The sequence below is a fragment of the Phocoena phocoena genome, chromosome 8 (genome assembly GCF_963924675.1).
Source record: "Phocoena phocoena chromosome 8, mPhoPho1.1, whole genome shotgun sequence".
NCBI lineage: Eukaryota > Metazoa > Chordata > Mammalia > Artiodactyla > Phocoenidae > Phocoena > Phocoena phocoena.
Genome location: NC_089226.1, coordinates 86,844,083 through 86,862,141, shown reverse-complemented (window position 1 = coordinate 86,862,141; position 18,059 = coordinate 86,844,083). Strand labels below are relative to the sequence as shown.

At 45.6% G+C, this 18,059-nt stretch overlaps 1 protein-coding gene across 2 annotated transcripts in view; it reads left to right on the top strand.

Annotated features, from left to right (window-relative positions):
• PAMR1 (peptidase domain containing associated with muscle regeneration 1) overlaps positions 1-14,819 on the top strand; it is a 70,795-nt gene extending 55,976 nt beyond the window's left edge. The window contains exons 7-11 of one of the 2 annotated variants that reach the window (XM_065881677.1): positions 5,498-5,710; positions 7,499-7,565; positions 10,772-11,004; positions 11,968-12,260; positions 13,761-14,819. In XM_065881677.1, coding sequence (XP_065737749.1) covers positions 5,498-5,710; positions 7,499-7,565; positions 10,772-11,004; positions 11,968-12,260; positions 13,761-14,297 — 1,343 coding nt within the window. In that variant the 3' untranslated portion in view covers positions 14,298-14,819. The remainder of the gene's footprint in view (positions 1-5,497; positions 5,711-7,498; positions 7,566-10,771; positions 11,005-11,967; positions 12,261-13,760) is intronic. The other variant, XM_065881678.1, reaches the window with a different exon arrangement.
• Positions 14,820-18,059: the final 3,240 nt, after the last annotated feature.

The following is an 18,059-nucleotide window of genomic DNA, read 5'->3' as shown; positions in this document are numbered from 1 at the left end:
ACAGGAAAGAGGAAAAAACCCAGCACGAGTGATTTCAACTGAACTCCCAGACTCAGCCTGATCCTGTGGGGTGCTGGGAAGTGTAAATTACACCTCGAGAAACAGGAGTTGGGCTTTTGTACTTCCACACCCATCAGTCACTGGCTACAGCCAACCCTGAGGTGGGCATGAGGGAACAAAAACCTAGGCATATTTTTAGCTCTTCATATGGGCAAGATGGTGCCCATGCCCAAGGGGCAGTCCTGTGAAGGTGGCAGGTGCCAGCTCTCAGCAGCAAAGCACACCTGTAGAAGCTGAGTTGGTAAAAGGATACAAGGAGACCTGGATGGGGCACCAGTAGTGATCACTGGAAGAACCATCCCACAGCCATTGCATCTCCTCTGTAAAGTGGTATCACAGCCAACTGCCTAATACTGTTGCCCTGAGAAAAAAAGAAAACGAGGGAAGGACTTTCTTTAAATGTTTATCTGAAACAGTATCCATAGAAATGCATCCCAAGTACTATTTTGTTCGAAAGATAGACTGTAAAGGCATGCTAACCTTAATGTGTTCATATCCCTGGGCCGAGTCCCAAAAGTAACAGGACGATGTGCTATTTATTACTAATTATATAATATTTTACTTAGCAAAAAGCAAGAGCTTGATGGTCCTTCACACCGGAGATGCAGATGTTGTAAATTCTCATTTGGCTTTGTGGAAAAACATCCGTCCTACTGAGGGGAAATGAAATCCAAAGTTCTTGAAAAATCAAATAGAAAAGAATCATGAGTCTGTTCAGTGGGGAGATACAGAGCCTTCTAACCAGAGACCCACAGGGGTAAAAGAGAGGGAGTTGGGAAATCTAACCCTGGGGAGATGGGCTTTTGAGACGCAGATGCTCTATGAATCCAACAGGTAGAAGTCTAAACAGGGAGAGAAAAGGATGGATAGAGGAAGTCTTAGAATTCTCTTCAAAAACATCATAGGAGGGCTTCCCTGGTGGCACAGTGGTTAAGAGTCCGCCTGCCGATGCAGAGGACACGGGTTCGTGCCCCGGTCCGGGAGGATCCCACATGCCGCGGAGCGGCTGGGTCCATGAGCCATGGCCGCTGAGCCTGCGCGTCCGGAGCCTGTGCTCCGCAACGGGAGAGGCCACAACAGTGAGAGGCCCGCGAACCGCAAAAAAAACCAAAAAAGCAAAAAGAAACATCATAGGAGAGGGTACAGAAGGAAGAGAGACGAATGCCCAGTAGATGTTTGATATAGGAATATAATTTTAAGCCTTCATTACACAGGATTAAAATAGATGAATGTACAGAGACCATGGTTGGTACCCAGAAGTCTGAATCAACACACTGGACCCAGATCTGGAAGCCCATCACGTTACCAAGAAGCCAAAAAATATTGCTTTATACTTGAATATGCCAATAATGGGCCTTTAGGTTCCTTTATGGGTTTTTCTTTAAGGTGTATGAATTTGGGGAATTGATTTTTAAAGGCAGTAGGGTGCTTTGTAAATAAAGGCAAAAACGGGAATTAGAGACTATGTGTAGTTTAAATTACTCCTCAAAACCACCCCAGCCAGAAAAATGTTATTATCTCGTTTTATAGATGAGAAAAGCAAGTCTTGGAGAAATTAATTAATTTTCCCAGGCTCTGGTTTATTAAGTGGAAGAATGAATACATTTTAGCCTTTATCCCTTCCACCCGCAAACAGACATTTGTTGAACACCTACTGTGTGCTTATTCTGGACACTGAGGACCAAATGATTATTTAAGCCTATGGCTATCTGATCCTGGAGAACATTGTTTTTCCACCAGAGTCTAGTGACAAAACTCATTTAAATCTGAGTTCATGGAAAGTTGGATTAGTCTGTGATTATGCAAGATGGTAAAGAGATTTGCATGGGTTGGAGAGGGTATGGGAACACACACACAAAAAAAGGCATGAAGACTTAATGCTAGATTTATAGGCTTAGTGGGGAGGACCCAAACCATTTTGCCTGATACTTTAAAATATAATAACAATAGAAACAACAACAAAAATAATAAACTCTTATGGCTGCCTTTTCTGATTATAAAACTTCTAAAAAAAAAGTAGAAAGAAGCAAAAAACATTCTCAGCGTTAGAAACCAGAGATAATGACTGTAATTATTTTAAAGGATGTTTTTCCAGTCTTTTAACCCTTTGGCTCCTTAAATTGTTTTTCTTTGGTTTTGGTTTTGAAGAGTTTTATATGATATGTCTATGTGTGGTTTTCTTCAGATTTATCTGGTTTGGGACTTTGTAAATCTGTAGGTTGATGTCTTTCGTCAGAAAAATTTCAATTATTATCTCTTTACATATTGGTTTTGCTCCATTCTCTCTCTCTTCTTCTGGGATGCCAATTACACGTATTTATTAACCTCCTCACTGTATCCTTACATTTTCCTTACATTTTTCACCTTTTTGAGTCTTGGGGTTTGTTCTGAACCTTTTCTTTGAAGTTATCTTTCAGTTTGTTAATCCCCTTACACTGTATCCGGTTTGCTATTAAACTCAGCCACTGAATTTTTACTTTATGTCATTATAACTTTTTGAGTTCTAGATTTCTCCTTTGGCTATTTTTTAAGGTTTTCAGTTTTCTACCAAAGTTCTCAATTTTGTCTTTTATTTCCTTGAATATATTCAGTCTATTTATTTTTCAGTAGTGTCAGACAACTACATTATCTGAATCCTTTATGAATCTGTTTCTAATGTCTGCATTTCTCTTGAATTTCAGCCATACAGTCTCACCTTCCATTGAACCCTCACTTGGAAGCATCATTCAGCTCAACCCTGGTGACATTTCATGAGCATAACTTAAAACCAAATAAATCGTTCTCCGTTCTAAGATTCTAGCAAGTTTAAGGTGCACCGTTGATTTAATTATAGCTGTTCTGGGGATTGGGAGTAAAGAAATATTACAGGAAATGTAGGCATGTGACCTGATTTCAGACACATCATGTTATAAAGGAATAGGCATTTAAGAATTATAGAAATACGGCAGAATTCCTCAGCCGTGGGCAGACCTGTTTGGATATGTTGAGTCCGTTTCCCTTTAAATCTTCCTTTAAAGCCTCTTCAGTGAGAGGAAGAAAGAACCTGAATTGTCCTGAGGCTTTATTAGCTCCAAGAGCTCGAGAACTCTCCAATGTTCCTGCCAGTTAAACGCACATGAAATGTAACAGAAATAGGATCCATGAGAATCCTGCACGTAGGAGATCATGGAGTGGGAGCCAACTGGACCAGGAAGCTACTTACTTCTAAGAGGAGAAAAATGCAACGATTAGGCTTAACAGTAGACGCCTCTTCTTGCCTTCTGCTGAGACTGATGTGGCTAGAGGCTAGTTCGTTTTCTTTCAGTATTCCAAGATGAGTCTTAAGTATCACCCGATCGTTCTTGGCCATGAGCTCTAGCAAGCAAAGCTCAAAATGAATGAGGAGCTACACTTGAATTACACAAATCATAGCCCTTTGATATAGCCTAACAGGCCACAGATTCAAGTGTCTGCCAGAGCCAGGCAGCTGGTCGCTGGGGGCCTGTGGCCGAGGCAAGGCTGTGTGGTCCAGTCCAGGCAGGGAGCTCCTCCCCACACCAGCTCACACCATGCCGTGTGAGCATACAGACCCAGGGTTTCTGGAACTGAATTTTGTCAGAAGCCAGGAACACAGATTTCTGTGAGAAATGCCCTGATTTTTATGTTGACAGTGAATTCCATTTTCTAAAACTTGCATGTATAACACATGTTTTTGAGATGGTTGAAGTCTGTGGCCTCTTGCTGGTTGTTTCTGGGCTACATGTTCAGCATTGAATGAGTCTGTAGTATAAGAAGGTGGCCCCATTACTGAAGCAATATGGAATGCTTGCTCTCGCATCATAGAGGGATTCCTGGAAATATAAGCACTGGGGGACTTTCTGAGTCCACTTGAAGCTTCAGAAAAGTGCATTGCCCTCACTATACCATTTCAGTATTTTTTTTTTTTTTTTTTTTTTTTGCGGTACGCGGGCCTCTCACCGTTGTGGCCTCTCCCGTTGCGGAGCACAGGCTCCGGACGCGCAGGCTCAGTGGCCATGGCTCACGGGCCCAGCCGCTCCGCGGCATGTGGGATCTTCCTGGACCGGGGCACGAACCCGCGTCCCCTGCATCAGCAGGTGGACTCCCAACCACCGTGCCACCAGGGAAGCCTGCATTTCAGTATTTTTTTTAAACAGCTCACTCAGTGAGGTCCTTTTTTGACACTTAAAATGGGGCTTTGGAGTCGACCCTCAGGGAAACTGCTCAAAGTACATAACCCAAAACACACAGAGTGTCATTGAGATCATCTGTCATGTGATCTACAGGCAGTCTTAGAGCAGACAAACCAGAAACTTGGACAATATTAGCAACCTTGCCAAATTGCACAGAGGAATATTCATAAATTTTTAATTCTCAAATATTGTAGAAGTATTATATGAATGGACATTAATTTCTTGCCTGGAGGCAAGCAAGTAAGTTGTTTGAAAGGTAACTGGGACATTTATGGGAAGTAAAGCATGTCCAGTGCATAATTGTATTGCATGGGGAATGAACCTGTGTCTTAGAAAAAATGATTAAAAAGAGACTAGGGAGGCTGATAGAGTGATTGGTACCCAAACTCAGTAATTAAATGTTGAATTCTTCAGGGGACTTACTCTGTGTCCTTAGGCAAGTAATATTCAATAATTTGCCATAATCTATTTGAGAAAAATATGTTATCTAGCTGATAGAATATGTCCAGGATATATCTAATATCCTGTTCAGTGCTTAGAATAGCTGGTGATGCCAATTTTACTCTAAGTAGCTGTGCAACATGAATTAGAGAATAGAGGTATCTTTGTAATGAATATTGTTAAATGTTTAGATGGAGCGTTATATTTGGAGATCAAGGGAATTTGTTGTATCTCTGAATTTATATTGTCCTCTAGTGTTCTTTAATTACAACTTCTAACACACTAATGTTCCAGCAGATGAAATATAAAATCTAAATTTATATATGTACTCATTTAGAATCTGTTCTACTTTCTGGGTACAACACAAATAGGAAACTGAATAGTCTGGTTTAATTGCCTAAGCTTTAGGGAACAAAGGAGATGATATTACAACACTGAAAGCCAATAACCCTTGTATACTGATCATAAAAACTTAGGCAAAATGTGTATTTTGTCCAGGCCTGGCCATCTCCCACAGTTTGAGAAACAAATGAACATGATTATATGAGAGACCGTTGTAGTGTCAAATTTATTTGTATCTGGGATGAAACACTTCTCAATTTAAGAATAAATCGTAAAAACAAGGGGAAGATATGTCCAATGCATGCATTTTTCTATTATGAGTTTTCTCTTAGTAATTCCTTTGAGTACCATTGTTAGCAGGTTCTGTATCACTGCGTTTTTAATTCAGTGAGACTTGTAAAGATTTGATGCTAAAATGGAATGCTTCAGACTATTAATAGCTCTCCTTTTCTTTCCACTTTCAGTCCTTGAAGAAAGAAACTGCTCAGACCCTGGGGACCCAGTCAATGGGTACAAGAAAATTACAGGAGGCCCTGAGCTTATCAATGGGCGCTATGCAAAAATTGGCACCGTCTTGACCTTCTTTTGTAACAACTCCTATGTTCTTAGTGGCAATGAGATGAGAACTTGCCAGCAGAATGGAGAGTGGTCGGGGAAACAACCCATCTGCATAAAAGGTAACTTGCAAATAATTTTGAAGTCTGTAGAAATAGATGGAGTTGCTGGACATTTTGGTAGCTCTCATACATGTTTTTGAGCCCCTGGAAAAATGCCTTCTATCTTAAGTTCTCACTGGAACCATACATTACTTTTAGGTTGGAAATCATCCATAAAACATTTGCTTCTTTTTTGAACAGCCAAAGGACCTGCTTTTCCTAATCACAATGTCTTGATGTGATCAAGAAGAGTGATGTAGTTAACAGAGCAGTTTAGGAAAGATGACAAGGCTGAGTTTTATACATGCAAACCCAAGCATAGATTTGAAGCAATTAAAATGCATTTATATGGCTACATTTATCTACTGTCTATGCAATATTAAATTAGTGCAAGAAATAAAAGAACTCAGTAGACACATCATCCCTGCCAGCCTATGTGGAGGGAGGTTTGAGATGTTAAGATGTTTAAAAGCATCTTAAAAAGACAGTAAACCCTTGAACGTTCAAAGGAGAGTTATAGAACAAATGAGTGGTGTATATTCCGAGAAGGAGTGAAATAGAGACGATTGCATGTAGCAGAGAGCACTGGAACCTGTCTGAGAAGCAGGGAAGGATTTATAGAGGTAAAGAGGAGTTGGGATGATATTCCAGTTAGAAGACAAAGGGAAGGTGGTGTAGGCAGAAGTGAAAGAATCATGGTAAACAAAAAGTGAATCAGTCCTGGAATCTGGGAGGGACATTTTAAAAGGTAGCTGGGGACCAGAACGAATGGAACGTTGCATAGGGAAGTTTGGACCTTACCCCACTTGAGAGTGGGCGTGCATAGTTTCTTGCTGAGTTGATTCCCTAGTTGCTCCAGGTCGACAGCCCCTCTCCTTTTGGTGGCAGGTCACAGTTATCTAGCTGTTTCCTGGGAAGAAAAGCATATCCTTAGCCTAGATTATCCAGATAATTGCTTCAATCCTCCACTTTCCCTTCTGAGTGTTTGTCAACAACCTGAATCATGGGAAAAGGAACGAAAGAAAGATTTGTGAAAGGAAGAAATCACTTTAGACTTTAGCCAGGAGCAAGCTTCATCCTCACCAGCACAGACTCTGATTCTTGATTTCATTAAGTATGGAAACGGTGTTACATATGTCCTTGGAGATTTTTGTCAACTCTTCTCTTACAAATTAATACAAGCAGAGTTCCCTAGGTTGCTAATTAGACGAATGTTGGCTGCTTGATTGGGAAAGTGAGATGGGAAGGATTCCTTTTCACTTGTGAAGAAAGAGAGACTTCAAAAAAATTAAACTGGGCTTTGAGTTGCCCTCAAAGGACCCTTAGGAGCCTTAGTTGCAGAGACATGGAGGAATCAGTTACTCAAGATTTATTGACGGTTGACACTGCTGTCTGGTTTTAAATGAGAGCCCTGTGATTCACTATGCTGGGCTATATTTTAGAAGCTTGATCTTGGCTTTTATTCTGTATTGATTAAGTTCGCCAATACTATTTATGTGAACAGATAATCCTAATCTATTAATTATCATTGTTTCATATCACCTGGGGGGAGCAGCTCTGCAGAGGTGTTTATTCTACTTGGGTTCTTCAAAGGGGGTTGCCAATTTAGATAAAACTCAGCATGCTCTTTTGCTAAGGGAGCTGTCCACGTCTGGCTAATGTATCTTACCTTTGAAAGCCTGAGCAATGTGCACTGGTCTCCAGAAAGGGTGGTCAGGTATGAACCTGAACTGAATGATGTGAACAGTTAATGTGGAAAAGGATTACGCAGCATTGGCTTTTTTTTTTTTTTTTTTTTTTCTCTCCTAGCCTGTCGAGAACCAAAGATCTCAGACCTGGTGAGACGGAGAGTTCTTCCAATGCAGGTTCAGTCAAGGTGAGGTTGAAACACCTGAACTCTGCTTTAAAGGCGAATGAACGTTCCTCTCCCACCCCCTTTCCCCACTGGTGTTTGGCCAAAGACAGTCTGAGGTTTCTTAGGGACACTCAGTGCTGACTGGCCAAGGAAGAATAGGGCTCGTTAGATGGAGGCTTATTAGCCAGCTGCCTTTAGCCAAGAGGTAGCAACTGTTGGAAGATGCACAGATTTCACTGGATTGTGGGAAAGTTAAGTGGTGGTGGGAAGCCAGACTTTAAGATGGTCTTTGAGGAACTGGATTTTAATACTCGAGTCTTCCTGAAATTACTACGTATTTATTATGCAGCCAGCTGTGGCTTAGGAAGATGTTCTTGGTAGTGACCAATCAGATGAGGCAGGCTGGTGGGGCCAGGAACCGGAGATGAATGACTTGCCCCTGACGAGGGATGTGAGGCCTCAGGGACACCCACCCAGCTTTTTTCCTGGAAAGATAGAGGTGGGGACCCCTGGTGGCAGCTACGGAACCTTACACCCATGGCTCCAGAAGGAACCTGCTTCCACTTGATTTCAACGAGGCTTAGTGCCTGGTTTCCTTCAGTTCCCTGCTTAGTTTTTACCTGGCAGAGAGACCTTTCAAGACCATCGTTTTAAAAATAGCAATCCCGGGCTTCTCTGGTGGCGCAGTGGTTGAGAATCCGCCTGTCGATGCAGGGGATACGGGTTCGTGCCCTGGTCCGGGAAGGTCCCACATGCCGTGGAGCTGCTGGGCCCGTGAGCCATGGCCGCTGAGCCTGCGCGTCCGGAGCCTGTGCTCCGCAACAGGAGAGGCCACAACAGTGAGAGGCCCGCGTACCGCCAAAAAATAAATAAATAAATAAAAATAGCAACCTCACCTCCACCCTGACTGCTGAGCTGACTTCTTTAGCCAGCGCTCTCTGACCTTTACAGAGCTCTCCAGTTTTCACCTTGGCATCCATCTCCACCTGTTGTCCTACTGACATTTTGTTCATTTATTTGTTCAATTTCTGTCTCCCTGTACCCCACCAAAAAAATGTGAAAGTTGTAAGTGCAGGAACATTTTCTGTTTGGTTCATGCTGAATTTCTAGTTCCCAGAACGGTGCCTGCCACATGGTGGACACCCCCAGAATATTGAATGCATGAGTGAATGAATGAATGGATTGGATCAGTTGGTTCAAGACCTGCTGTCATCTCTCTTTAGCACTGGGTATTCTTGGGCAAATTCCTAAGCTTGCTGAGCCTTTAGTTCCTCTTGAAAAGTAAGGGTGATCACAGTAACATCTGTCTCTGGGGACTGTTAAGGATTAAATGCAAGGCAAATAGCTAGCATTTACTGGGTGTTTGCTCTGTGCCCGTTACACTTCTGAGTTCTTTACATATATTAGCTCATTTAATCTTCACTACAACCTCTGAGGTAAGTATTATTATTACCATTTCATTTTACATTTTATTACTTTTTATTACAGATGGGGAAACTGAGGCTCTGAGAGGGTGAGGAACTTGCCCAAGGTCACATTGCTAGAGGAAGGAGGAAACCCAGGATGCAAATCCAGGGTCTTCAGGGGCTGCTCCCTGATGCATGAAGCTTGAACTAAGCCTTATATAAAGGCCTTAAAAACGCCTTGCACCTATGAACACCTGTAAGCAGTATCTATTGCTTTTAGAAATGGTAACAGTGAATCCCAGTGACTGGAACTGACCCCAAACAAGTGATCTGAAATATTCAAAGTTCAGAATATTCCTTCATCTCTCACACTGCCTCTGGCTCTCTCATTCCATTTCCTTTTTGGGCAAGGCAATTTCCTTGGGGATAGTGGCAATGGAATCCAGTGTTTCTACCCACCCTCCTTTCTGATCTTTGTGATTTACCTGGGGCTGGACTCTCCAGTAAGTATTCTTCCCAAGGAGACATCTTGGAGAGGAGGCCCAGAGCTGTTAAAAAAGACCACCACCGGGCTTTGCATTTTCTAAAGCGGTTGTAATGGGGGCTTAGGTGACAAGGTGCCAGGTGTCCCACGTAGATGAGAAAGCAAGCCTAAAACTTGGTTGTAAATATCTTTCTGGAAGATACGCTGCTGAGTGGGGATATGATGGTCTCCAGCAGCCAGGCTCACCCAGGAACCCCCAAAGGCAACGCAAACCTTCAACAGCCAAAAACTGTGTTTGTTTGCAAGTCCAGAAGCTCCCTGAACTGCAGACCTGGTTCTAAACTTGAGCTAAAGATTTGTTGGATGAAATCAACGTGGATGGAATGTTCGCTCTGAGCACAGCACGGTACAGACACGTGAAACAGATTTCTTACCATGGATTGGCACGGCAGGGAAACCAGGGTGGGAACCATGACTGCCCTGTGTTGCCTGGGGTACTGTCTTAGCTTCCTGTGTGCCCTTCAGCACTCCTACCTACCTCTCTGGGCTTCCTTCCTCCATTCATTAAATGGGATGAAAACACTGATTCCTAAAGGAACTCTAACTTGTCAGTTAATAGTCATTATGCACTGATACAAAATGAGCACAAGCTGTGTAGTGTGCATAGCTCTCTCCCAAGAATCCCAGAGTGGCCTCTGGGTGCTTCAACTTCAGGGCTCATTTAAAAGACCTTTTCACATTCGCACACAACGCTCCTTATTTCTCCCAGTCAATGTGCTCTGAGAGAAGGTTTTATTCTCTGAGGTGGACTAATTACATCTGCTAATTGCTAAATCAAGCTGCTGTATCAACACAGTTCAATTCGAATCAATTCCTGATACTGCCCCATTATGATAATGGTTAGAGAAAAGCAGCCGCTTGGATTTCTCTCCTTGAAATTAACTTCCTTTTTTGTTTAATTTCACTATTAATTTTTGTGTGTGTGCACGTATAGCATACCTTTGGATAGCAGCTATTATGTCAGATATTATGCTCTTTGGTTAAAATCCAGGGCAGCTGGAGGCATGCCAGAAATGGAAATGGAGGAATACATTGAAGGTTGACGTGTACAAGAAAATCTGTTCAGTGGTAGAAGAGGCGTTCGTGTGTGTGTGTGTGTGTGTGTGTGTGTGTGTGTGTGTGTGTATGAGAGATGTGAGGGGAGAAAGGGAGAGAGACACACAGAGGATGAGATAGCTGTTTTCCCTTCCTCTGTAAGGAATGGGCTTGGATACTAAAAGAGCCACAATGACTGTCTCTGGCCCTCCTCTCTCTCCGGGCCGGGTGCTCCGATGTAGGGAGACGCCATTACACCAGCTATACTCATCAGCCTTCAGCAAGCAGAAGCTGCAGGACTCCTCCACCAAGAAGCCAGCCCTTCCCTTCGGAGACCTGCCCACTGGGTACCATTATCTGCATACCCAGATCCAGTATGAGTGCATCTCACCCTTCTACCGCCGCCTGGGCAGCAGCCGGAGGACATGTCTGAGGACTGGGAAGTGGAGTGGGCGTGCCCCGTCCTGCATCCCTAGTGAGTCAATGCCTGTCCTTGGTCTACAGCAGCTTAGATCTCCCATTGCTGCCTATGAAAAGCCACTGACCCCATTGAAGACTTCTTTGGGAAAAACTCCTTGTCCAAAAGAACGGCCCTCTAACACTTTCCCTAGCTTGGTGAAGTCTGAAATTCCACAGTTAGAGCTTCCTTCCTTTGGCTTAAACTTGTTACCCAGGAGAAATGAACTCGTTAAATTGTAGACAAAGTTTTTGGGAAGTGGGGCATACTTTTTGTGGATAATTCTTTCATATTTACTTGGAGAAAAGGGACAGAGCAGTTATTAAACACCAAGTGGGGAGGGGGCTAAAGGTGCTAGAGGGCTTCTGGTGATATCTCCTTTGTTACCCTGTCTAACCCAGTTTTCATTCTCATCACCCAATGGTATTAATTAGGTTATTGTTATTAATTAGATTATGAGCTATTAATTACTCACAAGGTTATAATGATGATTACTGCAGTAATACATGGAAGTGTCTGGAATAGGGTCTTGCCCATACTAAGCTACCCCCATCCTCTTTGTCAAAGAAGAAGGATATGGCTTAGTTCGAGGTGGTCATCTTTATAGCAATAGTCATGATATTTGAATCTAACTGTTTGTATACATCATCTCATCCACTCTCCTCAAGAACCCTAGGAGACAGTTGTGATTACTGTATCCATTTTGCAGGCAGGAAGACTGAGGCTGTAAGAGATTAGGCAACTTGCCCAGTAAGTGGCTGGGGTGGTAAGCCTCCAATCGTAATCCTAGACTTTATAGTCAACCATGTCAAGGTGGTTGATTAATGTTTAAAGGGAAAAGAAAAACGGGTTAGATGCTCTGTGGTCTTGACATCCGTAGGGTCCACCTTTCCAGATTTGTGCTCTGTTGGGTGACTGACACATTCCCCTTTGGATGGGAAGGTCTGAGTTTACATTACTGAGCTGGTGCTTTCTCCATAGTCTGTGGGAAAACTGAGAACGTCACTGCTCCGAAGACCCAGAGGGCGCGCTGGCCGTGGCAGGCTGCCATCTACAGGAGGGCCGGTGGGGTGCACGGGAGCAGCCTGCACAAGGACACGTGGTTCCTCGTTTGCAGCGGTGCCCTGGTCAATGAGCGCACCGTGGTGGTGGCTGCCCACTGCGTCACCGACCTGGGGAGGGTCACCGTGATCAAGACAGCTGACCTCAAAGTCGTCCTGGGGAAATTCTACAGGGATGATGACCGGGAAGAGAAAAGCATCCAGAGCTTGCGGGTGAGAGAGGGCTGCAGCCTGGAAACCGGGTCTCTGGCTCAGCAACTCCCAGTACTGGGCGAGCAGTGACTGTGTTGGTCCTGTTACTCTAGCACTTTGGCATCCAGCCCAGGGTCTGGAAATATTAGGCACATAGTAGGTGGCTAATATATATTGACAGATACTAGAAACGGGCATCTAGAAAGACTATGGAGTCTTTCCCCCCTAAAATTGTTTTAAAAATAGGATAGTAGGGCTTCCCTGGTGGTGCAGTGGTTGAGAGTCCGCCTGCCGATGCAGGGGACATGGGTTCGTGCCCCGGTCCGGGAAGATCCCACATGCCGCGGAGCGGCTAGGCCCGTGAGCCATGGCCGCTGAGCCTGTGCGTCCGGAGCCTGTGCTCTGCAGCGGGAGAGACCACAATGGTGAGAGGCCTGCGTACCGCAAAAAAAAAACAAAAAAAGATAGTAACAAATATCTTCTATCATTGGGGTCATCAAAATGTAACCACCTCTTATGTTTAGGACACTGTGCTAGGTAGGCTTTGAGGAAAAATAGAGACTCCTAATAAATTTGTAAAATTCTTCTCTTTCCCTGCCTGCCTCCCTCCCTCTCTTCCATCCACCCACTCACCCATCCAGCTCATCCATCTGTCCATCCATCCTTCCATCCATCCTTCCATCCATCCATCCATCCATCCATCCATCCATCCATTGTTGAGTTCCCACAGCATGCCATTCGCTGGGAATACATACAGAACTGAATAAGGCATGGTTTTTGCCCTGAAGAGTCCACAGGCTAGGGGAAGAGACAGACCAGTATATTGTGACTAGTCCAACACAATAGAATCCCTGAGTAAATGAGCCCAAATGTAGTTGAAGGAATAGAACACATCTGTGAGAATGTTACGGCATATCACAGATGTAAGCTCCTAGAGGCCCCCGTCAAAGAAGATGATCAGTAAGGATGGGAACAATCAGGGGAGACTTTGTGGAAAAGTCTGTAGACCACCCTGGGTGTAGCTCTATCTTACTGGCTTGAGGGTAAATGCAGTGTTTACAGTGGACCAGATGTTGCAAACTGGTAGCCTGTAGGGGTTTGTGTTTTGATAGTGCTAACATATATTTTTTTAATCAGTTATTTGCCAACATTTAAAAACCAGGAGGTTTCAGCCAGAGATCTGGAGCCTATTCTCTGGCAAAATGAGCACTTCTGCATGGCAGTGGTCAGCTGGAGCGAAGTGGCAGCTGCCCCCTCTGCATGGGGCATGCACTCCCGTTCTCTGAAACCTCACCTGTCCACTCAACTTATTTAAAACAACCTGCCAGCCAGGCGGGCGTTTCAGTTTGCAACCCTGGGAATAGAGCAGTTGCTTTCTATGATCCCTTGAGAAAAGTATCTCTGTATAATTGTAGCTGTCTCTTAGACATTTTCTCTCAATCATTTAGCCCCGGGGCCTGCCTGTTCCTGTCACTATGGAGTTGGTTGCTCACAATTGCTGTCCATTCCTTACCTTGGTAGATTTCTGCAATCATCCTGCATCCCAACTACGACCCCATCCTGCTGGATGCGGACATCGCCGTCCTGAAGCTCCTGGACAAGGCTCGCATCAGCACCCGCGTCCAGCCCATCTGCCTGGCGGCCCCTCGGGACCTCAGCACCTCCCTCCAGGAGTCCCACGTCACCGTGGCAGGCTGGAATGTCCTGGCAGATGCGAGGAGCCCCGGCTTCAAGAATGACACGCTGCGCTCGGGGGTAGTCAGTGTGGCGGACTCGCTGCTGTGTGAGGAGCAGCACGAAGAGCACGGCATCCCGGTGAGCGTCACAGACAACATGTTCTGTGCCGGCTGGGACCGCACTGCGCCTTCTGACATCTGCACAGCTGAGACGGGCGGCATCGCAGCCGCGTTCTTCCCGGGGCGGGCGTCCCCTGAGCCCCGCTGGCATCTGGTGGGGCTGGTCAGCTGGAGCTATGACAAGACATGCAGCCACAGCCTCTACACAGCCTTCACCAAGGTGCTGCCCTTTAAAGACTGGATCGAGAGAAACATGAAATGAGCCTCAGGCCCATCAAGAAGCACTTCCGTGCATCCTTCCGTACGTGTGTTGCCCGAGGCATCGTGGACCTGAAATGTGAATCTGCCCATGAATTTGGCTGTGCCAGGGCTTCTGATGTCAAAACCAGTGGAGGGCGAGTCGAGCTTACTTTCTGGTAGGCCACTGCCTCCCTGACTGCTGGGACCATTTGGAAGATACCAGGGCTGCTTGCAAGAACTCAGTTTCTTCAAAATAGACTACATGAATAGCAAAGCAATCCTCCCCATTCATCCGGCCCCAGTGGCCTTCCCCACCTGCCCCTCAGTGGTGCGAATGCCATGGTCAGCTGTGGTCGAGAGAGGCTTGATTGGCTCCATCAGGTCTCCTCCAAGGCTCCAGCCAGACAGAGTTCCAGAGAGCCGCCTGCAGGACAGTCCCGGACAGCGGAGCCTGGCTGCGGCACTGGTGTCCGTGCACACTGCCACGTCCCAATCCCCTGTACACACTTTAATAAAACAAGGGTTGGCTTCTGACCCACGGAACGAATGTGCCATGGCTCTGATTCCTGCATGCAGCCTCTTTGAGCTACATATGTTGGGACCAATGGCTGGGTGGCAGCCCTTTAAGAGAGATCCTAGATTATCATTCCCAAACAATGCATAGAGCAAAGCCGATGCCATCTTTTCAATACCAGTGCTTGCAACTTGCCGGGCCTTCAGGTGGGGGAGAGGGAGGTCGGGCACCACCAGATAAGGCACAAACAGAGGAAAATACCAGGGATTTGAGGAGTTCTGGTGTCCCCTCTTGTTCTTATGTTCTAGATCAAGCACAAAACCCTGCTTTGAATCTCTAGAAATCTTTAGGGCCTATTTTCGTAGCATCTGAACTGGAATCACCTATATACTCACACTCGATTGAGATATGCCAAGAAACTGCAGCTTCATTCTTCTCTATAACTGATATGATTTTCCTTTCAAGCCCCACCCCTGGCTCCCACTGGATAGTGGAGGAAAAAAAGATGAATTGAATCCAATCCAATCCCCGAAATGATCTTTTCAGGAACATTCTCTGTTTTGGGTGACTCACTCTTTTATCCTTTCTCCCCTACCCTCACCAGTTTCCTCCTTTCCAAGATGTGCCATGGAGGGTTACGTGACTTCTAGCCCCGGGACACACACAGTAGGACTCCTGAGTTCCTGGTGGTTCTTGGGTGTGTGTGGTGGGACTTTCTCATTCCTGGGCGTTTTGCCGACACTGGGTGCTCGTGTCTGTAACTACTGCAACTTGTGCTGTGTTCTCTGTTTCCCTGGGGCCGGCGGTCCTCCCCACTGACTTAGCTGCTCGTCAGGTCTGGCTGGCACTGATACTCCTGAGATCCGGGGGGACTCCGACTTGGCACTTGTTTGGGTTCCTCAGCCTCCTGGCCACAGTGACAGCCTTCTCCGTGGCTACCCAGCCTGACTTTCAGTAACCTCCTCTTCCTCCCCTGGGGGCTTGTGGGAACTTCTTGGTCTTTTCCTCACCTCCTGAGGCCTGAGAGTCAAGGGTTGGCACATTCGCCTCCTACAGACCCCAGCAGAAACATTACTCTTTCCTCTACTTATCAGAGAAAACTTTGACCCCAAGGACTTTAGCCCCAAGGCGGGAGGTCACATCTGTCTCCCAACCTGCCTCCTCAATTCTGTGTCTTTACATAATTCCCTGGGCCAGAAGAGAATTTCTGGTGCTTTCTCTTTGGGTCAGGCTTTCTTGGGGCTTTCCGTAGCTCACGTAGTCCTTCTTTCACCCACCCACTGTATCCTCATGGCTTAATCTCAGGGCAACGTATTACTTACCAACTTCTGAGTAACAAACATCCAACACGTAGTGGTTAAGCTGGAGTATTGGATTTGACCAATATATATCAGGCTGCTCAAAGGTGTTTTTCTTGCTGTTTTTAAGCCTAGAAAGTTTGGATCTTGAGAGGTGTAATGGAAGTCGGATCAAAATATCTAAATTCAAATTCCTGTCTTTCAACTTCTTTTAAGTGATCTTGGGCAAGTCACCTAACCCCTCCACCTCAGTTTGTCATTTGTTAGGTTGGCATGCTAAACTCTGTCTTTTGTAGTAGCGGTGATGGTGAAATGAGCTACTGTGTAAAGCAATGAACATAGTACCTGGCATACAGTTTGGTGCCTATAATAACTGGCAGGGGCAGGGCTGTCCAGCGGGGCACAGCTCCGTAAAGCCTCCACATCTGCCACGTCTCACCTGGCTGTCCATGCTCATACTTTCCATTCTTTAACTTGTCCTGACCCCTCACCTGGACCATCGCATTCCCTATTTTCTTGACACTCTCTTTACTATCTAGTGTCATTTTCCGTCTTTGCCTCACCACTCAGATTTGGTTCACATTGATGTCATCTCAGCTATGACTTTGTTCCCTTTAGAAGCTGAATCTGGCCCCCAGTCCTGGTGACACCACCTGGAGCTGCTTAGTTAATAGCCTCATGGCCACTTGCCACTCGCCCTAGATCCTTCTACCCCAGCACTGCTCTCACAGGCTGCAAGCACTCAACCAGACTAAACTAAGACTCCGGGTCAGGACGAGAGAGTCAGACACGAGCCTGTCCCTTGGCCATACCCGGCACTGGAGGAATCTCATCCTTCTCCCTTCATCACATGGCCCTTTGGTCTTAGGATAGAACTCCAAGGATGAGGAATCTCTTAGCTGGAAATCTGGGGTGTATATCAGTCAGGGTTTTTTCAGACATTCAGAACTTTTAAGGGTCATCTAGAATAAGGGGTTACGATGGCCACATACAATTGTGGGCACTCGTGGCAAAGTCTTTTACAGGCTGTTGCCTTTGCATCTGATGTTGGATCTGGATCCAACCGGCCAGCCATTAGGAAGGAAAGCTGGGTGTGAAATTGGCAGAGCAAGGACAAACTGGAGCCCACGAGGACAAATGGAAACCTATGTTTGTCTCTTGCTGTCCCCAACCTTGATGATTTGAGTGACCTGTGCACACACACACACACCTGGTCCAGGACACTCGGAGGAGCCGGAAGAGGATTTCCAGCAGGTACGGGAGGAGCTGTGGGCCTGGGTGATGTCCCGCGCCAGCAAAAGGTGAACGAGCGGATCAGTGACGTTTTGTATGAGCTACCACAGTGCCCGATGCTCTTCGCCAATTTCCAGAGCACGGAGACAGCTGTTCATTCACTCGCCAATTTCCAGAGCACCGAGACAGCTGTTCATTCACTCACCTTTTCAAATCTCATGTAAGTTTCTCTTGTGCCCGCTCTCACCTGGAGCCATACAGGGAAGGGAACTCTGCAAACATAGTTCCAGCCTCTGAGTTGACACGGAACAGAAGTCATCACGAGTCATGGAAGATGAATGCATGAAATACTAATGTGGTTGTCAACTGGGGACACCTCTGTGGAGAGCTGGAGAAGGCTCCTGATTCATCCAGAATGGTTTGGCTCTAATTTCTTTTGTAGTGGTTTTTTGTTTTGTTTTATACACACGAAGCCCCTGACATCTGACATTCTATCGGGGAGGTCTTGGCGCCTAGGAGCTGGCCTGACACTCACAGCAAAGCTGTGGTGTTCTCCTGTCGAAGATCAATCGTTTCACAGGATGCCAGTATCAGTCCAGATCATTCTGTGACTCTGATGGATCAAGACAGAAACAAGACTGCTTTAGAACTTGTCTATGAAGAGACAAAAGCAAGGTTGTTATTCAAACCAAAAAATACCAACTATCCCCCTCTCCTGGTTAAGAGGAGTGACTGCGAC